At 55.0% G+C, this 10,125-nt stretch overlaps 1 protein-coding gene across 1 annotated transcript; it reads right to left on the bottom strand.

Annotated features, from left to right (window-relative positions):
• Positions 1-2,392: 2,392 nt before the first annotated feature.
• On the bottom strand, positions 2,393-9,321 carry LOC121346780 (indoleamine 2,3-dioxygenase 2-like). Its single transcript, XM_041424880.1, has 10 exons — positions 9,223-9,321; positions 8,657-8,752; positions 8,003-8,122; positions 7,700-7,818; positions 7,376-7,390; positions 6,880-6,979; positions 6,597-6,714; positions 6,454-6,505; positions 4,461-4,609; positions 2,393-3,080 (listed from the first exon to the last, which is right to left on the bottom strand). The coding sequence occupies exons 1-10, from the start codon at positions 9,319-9,321 to the stop codon at positions 2,722-2,724; spliced, it is 1,227 nt and encodes a 408-aa protein (XP_041280814.1). The 3' UTR covers positions 2,393-2,721.
• Between the last annotated feature and the right edge of the window lie 804 nt (positions 9,322-10,125).

Below are 10,125 nucleotides of genomic sequence, written 5' to 3'. Positions count from 1 at the left end.
TTACTGAGCTGCAGGAATGGGATTAACCCTGCCTGTTCCAGGGCTCAGGTTGTCCCAGCTGGGGTCTGACAGAGAGCAGCAGAGCCTGGACATTGCTGCTCAGGTGTGGCTGGACTCACCCCACACATTCTGGGCCGTGCAGTCCTGCCAAAACAAACCCTTCAGGACACAGGGGGGCTTCAGGCTGGCAGCCTGTGGCAGCACAGTTCCCACTGGTGGGATGCAGCACGGATGCCAAGCACATGGTTATCCTCAAACACATCGTTGCCATTTTTAGGCACAGGCATAAATTATTTAAATGCCACGTGCTTCCAGTCGGAATGCACCTGAGAGCTTAGATGTCTGGGTCTTGTGATCAATGTTAGACAGCAATGGTTTGAAAACAGAGAGGAATCAAAACTCTCTTGGAGCAGCTCTCCCAGCCTGCCAGGAGAGCACGCAGGAGAGGCCTGTGCCTTTCCGTGCCTCACTGGGTAATTCCAGAGTGGCAGGGTCCTTACTGAGCTCCATTCCAAAGGAGCTGCAGCTGATTGTTTGTGAGCTGGCTGTGACAGAGCATTTGGTACCCATGGAGCCTGTGCTGTGGAGTTTGCTGGCCTGGCAGCACGGTCTCTGACTCTGACTCTCTCTCTGCAGTTTTTTGGCACCTTCCTTGTTCACCAGAAGAAGGGCAGTGTGCTCTCCAGAGCAGGGAAACCCCTTGGCTCCCCAGAGCCCCCTGAAACGATCAGCCTCTCTGATTTTCCATCTCCCTTCCTCTCCTCTGAGGTGACACAAATCCATCCTCCTTGCTCCTGAGGACCTGCTCCTGGCCCCGCTGGCACAGGGCAGCATGTTTGGGAGTCTGCAGAATGAGGAAAACCCCCCTGTGGGGGTCCTGTGGTCCTGCCTGGCCCTGGAATCACTGCTCCCAGCAGGGTTTGGGCATTTCCAGCAGGGTTTGGGCATTTCCAGCAGAGCCCCCCTCCCCTGCAGGGCCAGCCTGCTCCAGCTCCCTCCAGTCCTGGCTGTGCTTTTCATTTAGATGGAGTGATTTTTCCCCTGGTCCAAGTTTGCTGTTTTCCTGAAATGGTCTGAAATGTAATAGGCCAAGACAATCATCGGGATGAAATATTTCCTACATGAAATATGCAGCAGCTATTCAGAAATGAAGATCAAGTGGAAGCAGCGCTGCCAGGCAGAGATTTAAAGGTGCTGACACGTTCCCGTGGGTTGTTTACTGAAATCATCTCCGAAGCCCCAGTTTTAGGGCTATATTCAAAAAAAGAGCACAAAATACAATTTAGCAAGAGTTTAATAATTCAAGCTACAGTGTGCTGAGCTTGTTTTGCCCTTATGGGAACATCATCTCATTTCAAAGGACCTTGACTCTTTTCTGGTAGTGCAGAAGGGGCACTGCCAGGGCTATTTTTGCACCGAGACACTGATTGGGTGTGAATCCTGCCTCTGGTGGCGGTGCCAGCAAAACCTGAGGAGGCAAAACAGAGCCATATGGCCCGATTTCCCTAAAGATGCAAATTCCAAGGAATCCGGGCGTGCTGACTTGCTAGAAAAGGGCAACACAGGCACCTGGCATTATAAAAAAAGCTTTAGCACTGCTCTTGGCACAGGGCACTGCCCACTCAGCCCAGCTCGGTGGTGCGAGGTGAGCCCATTCCCGCAGCCCTGGGCCGGGCAGTGACACTCGGGGCTGCTCGGGGGTCTCACTTCACCTTCAGTGGTGTCAGAGGAGCCTCTCTATTGGGCTGACCCTGTTACTGTGCTGCCGGTACCCAGTGAGGATCAGGAGTTTGTCAGAAGTGCTTTTCCCATGCTGGCCCCTCGGGGAAGCCAAGTGTCCCCATGTCCCCTAAAACAGCACTGTGTTATCACCGAGACTTAAAGAGAAGCCCGTGTGACCCCCAGGGCTGCAGCTTTGCCCTGTGACATCCTGAGCCCTTCATGAACCAGGAGGGGCGATGGAGTTGGCCATGGAGAGCAGCCCCTGTTCCCCCGTGCAGCCTCCTGGACACCCCGCATTTGTCCCACGCTTGGCTCCCTTCTCTCATCCACACTCCTCTCGGGGGAGGCTTCAGCATCACTCCAGTGACGGGAGAGCTGGTGTTCATCGGACTCCCCCCGAGGAGTAACCGTGTCCCTTTGCAGGTGTGGGGGGACAGGAGCCGTGTCCGGGTGCCAGGGCTGGCGGTCACAGCGGGAGCTCCTTCTGGCCCTTCGCTGTCCCCCGAACCCCTCCGCCCTGCACCCCCCGACCCCGCCCGTGCCCACCTCGCCACCCCTGCTGCCAAACGCGGCTTTCTGCCGCCACCTGGTGATGGACACAGGGCCCGGCCTCACTGCTGGATCGGCAAATCGCTGCTTTATTCCTCCGTGTGACCCACCCGTGTCCATCCGAGCTGCGGCCCCCACGCCGGGGTGGAGCGGGGAACAAGCGGGGCTTGGAGGGACGCAGCTCATCCCTGGGGATGATGTGCTGGCAGGGCACCCTGTGCCCGTGCCGGTGCCAGGGGAGGATGCCGAGCTCGCTGTGAGCCCGCTGGGGGTGCCAGCAGCAGCTCTGCTCTCTCCCACGAGCCCCGAGCGTGTCCCTCGTGTCCCAGACGCGCACAGGGGGGGAAGGCTGCTGCCGACGGGAGGTTTTGCATCTTGGCTTGTGCTTTGCACACAGACACCGAAGCCCCTCGGCCTCCTGCGCCCACTTTGGGCAACCCTCGGGGAAGGTCAGGCGCTTATCATCGCCTCCCTGGTGGTGTCCCTGATGCTCTTCAGGAAGCTGAAGATGTGCGACCCGCCGGTTCCTTTCGCCTCTAGGGCAGACGGGGGTTTTCCCGCAGCGGGGCTCGGCTCTGCCCGCCTGGCCTTGGCTTTGGCGGCCGCAGCAGCGATGTACTTGGTGACGATGGTGATGTGGTAGGACCTGAAGGCTGCCAGCGCGGACACGCAGCGGTTGAAGGCGGCGCGGAGCTCCGCGTTCCCCGAGCGCAGCACGAGCTGCCGCGGGGACGCGGAGCCGCGGATCTCCTCCACGAAGGCTCGGTGCGGCGGGGGCATGTACTCCCTCATCCTGCGCAGGAAGGCGGCTGCGAGACAGCGGCAAAGGCAGGAATGAGTTGTGAGTGAGTGGATTAAAGGCCCCGACACTCTAGGAGAGATGCTGGCCTGGAGATGTGCTGCTGGCACAGTTGGAGGGACCCCTGCACAGCCTCCTCTGCCCTGTCTCCCAGTTAAGTGAGAAAGAAAACCCATATTAGGTCAGTGCTCCGTTAGGGCTGCTGCTAACCCTAAAAGGCAGGGGGTTTAGCCCTGCTCCCAGCCTTTTGGTTTTGGATTTTTTTATAATTTTTTTTTCTAGTAAAGTGGTTTTGCTTATTTCTGGTAAATGTTTCCGTTGTGAGCTGGACTTTAGTGGAGCTTTATGAATGGCCTCTCACTGGCAGGATGCCCACATGCTCTGCTCCCTGTCTCTGGGCCCATAGAGAACCTCAGCAAAAAGCTGACATGCAAGAAGTCAAATGCATGGTTTTGTGAATTTGTCATGGTGAGGAAGCACCTGCCAGAGTCACATTTATAATATAACCTTCCTCCCTGGAACTGGGCAGAGCCTGGTGCCAGCCAGGCTCTGCAAGGATGAGATGGGCACACATCCTCCTGCCTGCCAGAGCTGGCACACTCAAGGGAATCGCTCTGGCTCATCTCCTCCCCAGCCCCTAATCTGCTTTGGAGAAGGAAACCTGTCACCATCATATTTTCTTCCCCTTTGCCAGGATTTCTTCTCCTGGGAAGCTGAGAAGCCTCAGAGAAAAATGAAAACAACAATTATCTGATTGCTTCTCCTGTGTTTTGCTGCTTTGGAATGTGGTCTGGAGATTGTTTATCCAACAGGTGCATGTTTGATTGGTTCCATGTGAATTATTTTTACTTAATGACCAATCTCTGTCAAGCTGTGTTGGGACTCTGGAAGGAGTCACAAGTTTCCATTATCACTATTGGTAGCCTTCTGTCTGTATCCTTTCTCTATTCTTCAGTATAGTTACTAAAGAATATATAGTTATAGAATGTATATATATTATATTATAGAATATATTTATTATAGAATATTATATTATATTATATTATATTATATTATATATAAAAATATAGTGTTATATATAACTATATATTCTATATATATATAGAATATATCTAGAATATATGTAGAATATATAGTTATATAGTTTATATGTAGAATATATAGTTATAGAGTTATAGTTATAGAATAACTATAGTTATTCTTTAGTATAGTTAGCATGGTATAGTTTAGTATCATTTAGTATAGTATAGTTTAGTAAAGCATAGCATCCTTTAATATAATATAATATCATAAAATAATAAATTAGCCTTCTAAGAACATGGAGTCAGATTCACTCCTCTCTCCCCTGGTCGGGGTTGTCTGTAAATTCCCCAGGAAAGCTCGTGCTCACCGCTGTCCTGGCGGTGGCAGATGCCCAGGAGCTCGTCGAAGGCGTGCAGGACCGTGCTCTGCGCCGCGCTGCCCCCCGAGAACGCCATGGGCTGCGGGGACACCCCCTCGTAGATGAGCCCCCGCGCCATGGCAGGGTTGTCCTTCCAGCTGAGCGGGAGACACGGCAGTCAGGCAGCGGCCAAGGGGCTGGGGACAGGGGCCTGTGGGAAGGGACCTTGGGCTGGCAAGATTGAGCAAAACTTTCCTGCGTTCTCATGGATCTCCTCCTCCGACACGGCCGTGTCAGCCTTCCTCAAACAGGAGATAAACTTGGAAATCAGACTGTGTGCCAAAGCACACAGTGAGGCCGTGGGGGTAAGGAGAAATCCTGAATTTTCCTCTGCCAGAAGAGCGTTCTCTGGGATCTCCACGCCCTGGTGAGCAGCCTGTGGCATGGTGCTGGGACACATTGCCCTGCCTGGCTGCACCTCCAGCTCCAGCTCAGGAAGGTTTCTACAAGCAACCTGAAACGATCAGCCTCTCTGATTTTCCATCTCCCTTCCTCTCCTCTGAGGTGACACAAATCCATCCTCCTTGCAGGAGGGGAGGGGGCACTTGTCTGGGCACTTTACATCAATTCCCTGAATGTCAGTGGCCGTTTGGAGAAGCAGGTAGTCACCCAAACACTCCTTTGAGCCCCTGAAGTTTGGATTTTCCTGTGTTGTTGTTACTCAAGATGTCTTTAAATGCCTTTTTAAAAGGCATTTGAAAGAAAAATAGAGGCCAGGCCAGCCTGCCTGTATTTATCTCTGCAGATAACAAGGCAAGGATGGGATTTCCTCCCTCTGAAGCTGCTGGTCCTGGGCAGGTCGGGAGCCAGCAGGGCTGGTGCCTCCCACACACACCCTGAACTCAGACCCTGCCAGCCCCCCTGGTGCCGAAATGGAGAAATGCTCACACCCAAATGGAGACGGGAGTTATGGTTTCAGGGAGGTAAAGTGCCTGGCACAAAAATATCTGTTGACCTTTAGCAGAATGCACCATTCCATGAGGCTGGCTGCAGTGTCTGTTGGGCTACAGGAATAGATTTTACACAAACTGCAGAGAAAATAGATCCATTATCAAATACCAGAATATTTTTAGTTCTCCCAGGATTGTATTTATAGTAACCTCTACTAGTGGGAAGTTCTTATAAGCAGAAGGGAATTTAAAAGGCATGTTTTCCCAAGCTGATGACCATCGAGACAAGGTCAGCTTGGATAAAAAATGAGAGAAACTTAATCACGATGCACGGAGCCTTTTACTTGGGAATGCTGAGATATGATGGAGAGAAATAAAAATAGAACCCCCCTGAGAAGCCTGGGACCTGGTGTCTGCAGATGCTGCAGCCCCACAGGGATGCTGAGGGATGGGCCAGGGTTTAGCTCTTGGGCTGCGGCTCCACCTTGCCCAAACAGCATTTGCAGTATTTGAGCCCCACAGGGATGCTGAGGGATGGGCCAGGGTTTAGCTCAAACAGCATTTGCAGTATTTGGGGGGATTTTCTTTTTTTCAACTGACAGAATTGTAACAGAGCAGCAGCAAGGGGATTTTTACAGATGTTTCCTTAACACGCAGTGGGAAGAGCCTCTGCTCAGCTTTGCAGCTTTGTGTACGCAGTGTGGAAGGAAAGAGAAATTCCTCTTCTCCTGTCAAAACTGTTTGGCCAAGAGTAGGAAAGATTCATTTGTGCACAACTCTGCCTGCTGGGGCTGTCAGGGCTGAGCTGAAGTGTGGGATGGAGAGAAGATGGAGGGGGGCAGACCCCAGCCCTTGGCCACAGTCCATGCCCAACTGACCCAGTGCCCAGGAATTCCGAGTGACAGGATCATGATGCTCTAGGGAGCATCACTGCCAGACACAATGCTGGTCCCTCCCTGCCCTGGGCAATTCTATATCCCACCTGGGCTGCCTCCCCCCAGCCCTGGGAGCTGCCAGCACAGCAGCTCTGAAGGGAAACAGGCCCCACTCACCCAGAGAGAAAGATCCGGATCACAGAGTAGAATACTTCTGGATCCACATAGTCTAGGAGGAAGTCAATCAGATCAGAGGCGAAGGGCAGCCACAGCAGAGCGTGTGGTGAGCTGCAGCATGCACAGGCACCAGCTGCTCTCACCGTGCATCCGCCCCAGCGCCTCCCTCATGGCCTCGATGGCCCCTGCCAGCTCCTCCAGGGCTCTGTGCAGGGACCCCTCATCACCCTGCAGGGTGGCACCAAGGGCCCGGCTGATTGCCTGCAGGAGGAGGAGGGAGAGCACCAAGTCACAAAGGATGTCTGTGTAATGTCTCTGCACATTTGCCGCACCCGTGGCAGCGCTGCCCCTTGCCCAGCCGGGTTCAGGGGACAGGAGCACCTTGTGGGTGCAGGTAAGCAAAGAGCCCTGACACACAGTGCCCACCTTAATGCCAGGCACAGCTGCCTTCTCCACAAGCAGGGTGACAAGGATGAAGCCACGCAGGCTCTCTCCCCCAGGCAGTGTGATGATCGTGTCCAGGTTCCTGCACAAAGGGGCCGAGGAGAGGGATTGAGAGCGCGGTGGCTCAGGATTTCCCTACACACTGTGGGATGCACTGAGCCCTTGGAACAGAACCATCCCAGACTCCAGAGCCTCTTATGTGCACCCTGTGCAGAGAGGAGCTGGCACAGGGTGAAAGGGGAGCAGGACTGCTCTGGTTTGGGGGGCCTGCCAGCCTCCCCATGGCCCATGGCCAGTGGGTCTGTGCAGCCAGAGCAGCCAGCAGCTCTGCCACAGTCCCTGTGCTGTCGTCGCAGTGGCACTTGTGTGACAAATACAACACACATCAAGAGAGGTTCAGTCCAAGAAGTGCTACAGAGCTGAGCCAATCCAAACAAAACCAACACCGTTAGAAAATAAATGAGCAACAACTACTTACTCAATTTCCAGAGGCCTGAAGGCATTGCAGTTATGGCCAACAAATGCACAAGAAAAAGGAGAGAGAGAGAGAGAGATTATAAATTGTTCTAGTAACAATCCATGCTCTGCAGGGAATAGAGGAGCTGCTCCCAGAGACACCCATGTCCCCACAGAGTTCCTGTGTCCACACCCACGAGGCTGACCCCAGCAAAGGTGGGATTCAAGGGGCTTTGGCAGAACGGGAGCAGTTTGGGAACAGTCTGTCCCCAACACCTGCTGATCACTGCTGCCCCACTGCAGGAAGAACCGCGCTTGGTCTGTTTTTTGGCAGTTGCCTGTTTACCCGTTGGGGTCCTTCCTCCTCCAGTTGGCCAACACAAAGTCTGCGTGGCTGAGGATGGGCGGGAGGCCCAGGGCCTGTGAGACCTCCCAGTAGGGGACGGCGAGGTTTCGGGGCAGGACCTGAGTGTCACAAAGCACAGGGGATGTGGTCAGGCTGTGCAAAGGTGCCTGTGTGTGCAGGCAGCCAGCAGCTCCTGCTGCAGCCACAGGAAATGGGCTTTGCTCCCATGGGGTGAGTTCTTAGGGAGCAGCATCAGCTCCCAGACCCCAAGGAGCAGGCCAACCTGCTTTACCTTGCCTTTACCTGCACGGTGCCCTCCTCGCCCTCCTGCCAGACGTAGCCCATGGTGATGAAGCTGAGCACCAGGTGTGCCAAGTGCAACTCCTCACGGCCTCGGAGGTGCTGGGTGTTCAGCTGCGGCATCTGCCAGGGAAACCCTTGGGAGCAAGGAGCAGAGCCAGCAATGCCAAGGCCCCTGTGGTGGAGGGGCTGCCCTGCCAGCTGAGGGGAGCCCTCCTGGTGCTTCTCCCCTGCCTCCCTTCCCACCCACTCTGCAGGATTTGCTCCTGCTGCACTGTTACTAGTTTGTGAGCAGGGACAGTAATCCATGGGGTTTTCCTCAAAAAGGAGTCCCTCCTCCTGGTGCTGGGAGCAGCTGATCCCAAAAGGGTCGAGCCTGACTGGAAGGTGAGGAGCACCTGTGCTCCTTTTGTAGGGATCATGGCTGGAATGAGACATGGCTCTTGTGACACCTAGAGGGGCCCTGCTCCAGCTCTTGCTGGCTGCTGAGTGCTTGGATCTGCTGCGGGAGTTATTTCTGTGCCAAAGTTAGGACTTTGCTGTCACCTGGTGTCAGTCCTGGCTCAGCACACATCTGTGCTGCTGGGCTGCTTTTGCACGTTTTCCAGACACTGCTGTGTTTGAGAAAGCTCTGGAGGCAGGAAGGAGAAGCCATACCTGGTGCACATGTGAGCGGAGCTGATGGCTCGTGATCAGCTGGGGCAGCTCATGGGCAATGTCCATCCAGGGGCCGTAGGGCGCCGGCAGCTCTGTCTTGGTGGAGAGAGGCAGAGGAAGGGCTGTGAGCGTGGCCAGGCTCCCAGCACCCACCCAGCCCTGCACACCACTGCTGGTGCCTCGTGCCTGGTTCCCCCTCCTGTGTGATCACAAATTAACAGATGGTGAACACGATCTGTCTGTCCCCACCCACTCCCACTGTGGAACCAGGCCAGTAATAAATAGCCCCACTTTGGGCCCTTCTTGTGCCCCCAAAATCCTGTAGAGCCAAGGCCAGTGTGTAAATGGCAGAGCTCCTTCACCTCTCCTCTGTGCTGCAGCAGCTTTCATCATTTTAAAGGGCAGGGGTTTGCCCTATGAATAGCACATGCCTTCCTCATTGCTCTTTGTAAAGTGTTACAGCAAAATGCCAAATCAAAGCTCCCCCAGAAAGCTGCTCACCAACCCCTCTATTTTCCTGTCTGCCTCCTGTGCCATGCGGATGGGGAGGCACAGCCAGCTCCTACCAGAGGATCGGGAAGCAGGAAGCCAAACTCCTCGGAGATTTGAAACCTGGGCAGTGCCAGAGGCAGCGGGGGCTCCTCCGTGTCGTTGCTGGCCTCCATGGCTGGACGCTGGCTGTCAGGAGGTGCTCTGGCAGCTTGTGCTGAGCCAGCAGCAGCACCTTGTCCTGGGGGTCAGGCCTGGCTGCCCAATGGCCAGAGGGTCTGAGCAAACACGGCTAAAGGTCGCTGATAAGGCTTTGTCTGGAGCAAACATTAAACTCCGTCTCCGTGGGGTGGGCATCCACCCATGGGAAAGCCTTGGGTCACTTCTCTGTGGGGAAGCAGGGGCTGTGAGCTGACTCCTCCAGGACTGCCCTGAGCCTCCCAGAGGGTGGGAGGTGGCCTGGGGCAGCAGCTCAGGGACACTGCTTGTGTGGCTGGCAATGCCAGACTGTGTGCCCTGGGCTGCTGACCTGGCCGTGGCAGTGAGGAGCCAGCCTGGGGGTGCTGGATGCTGGCACCTGGCCAGAGATGCACACACACAGTGGATGCTGCTGCTTTCCCCATGCTGCTGGGGTCACTGGTGCTACTGGTGGGGTCGCAGCACCAGAGGGGGGTCAGCAGGATGCTCTGAGCAGGGCCTTCCCAAACAGCAGCTTTTTGGGGGAAAACCAGCCCTGAGAGTGCTGCCTGTGCAGGGGCCAGGGCTGGAGGCACTGAGTGAGGGAAGGGAAGGGAAGGGAAGGGAAGGGAAGGGAAGGGAAGGGAAGGGAAGGGAAGGGAAGGGAAGGGAAGGGAACAACAGCACGACTGACATCCCATGGGGTGCAGGTCCAAGGGCATTGCAGGAAACATACACTTCACATACAAAACAGAGGTGACACCCTCACAGTCAGCACTGCAGCCACCACACGAGGCAGTGGC

Source organism: Onychostruthus taczanowskii, unplaced genomic scaffold (genome assembly GCF_017590055.1).
Source record: "Onychostruthus taczanowskii isolate IOZ18803 unplaced genomic scaffold, ASM1759005v1 scaffold84, whole genome shotgun sequence".
Classification (NCBI taxonomy): domain Eukaryota; kingdom Metazoa; phylum Chordata; class Aves; order Passeriformes; family Passeridae; genus Onychostruthus; species Onychostruthus taczanowskii.
Note: the sequence above shows the minus strand (reverse complement) of the source record. Positions and strands in the feature narration are given on the sequence as shown.

What these genes read in the sequence shown, in the direction of transcription:
- LOC121346780 (XM_041424880.1), bottom strand. Translation starts at nt 9,321, where the DNA reads ATGGAGGCCAGCAACGACACGGAGGAGCCCCCGCTGCCTCTGGCACTG. An exon ending in TCCGCTCACATGTGCACCAG is followed by an intron (nt 8,123 to 8,656) that starts GTATGGCTTCTC and finishes TTTCCCTGGCAG; the next exon opens with ATGCCGCAGCTGAACACCCA. An exon ending in CAGCTGTGCCTGGCATTAAG is followed by an intron (nt 6,715 to 6,879) that starts GTGGGCACTGTG and finishes CTCCTCCTGCAG; the next exon opens with GCAATCAGCCGGGCCCTTGG.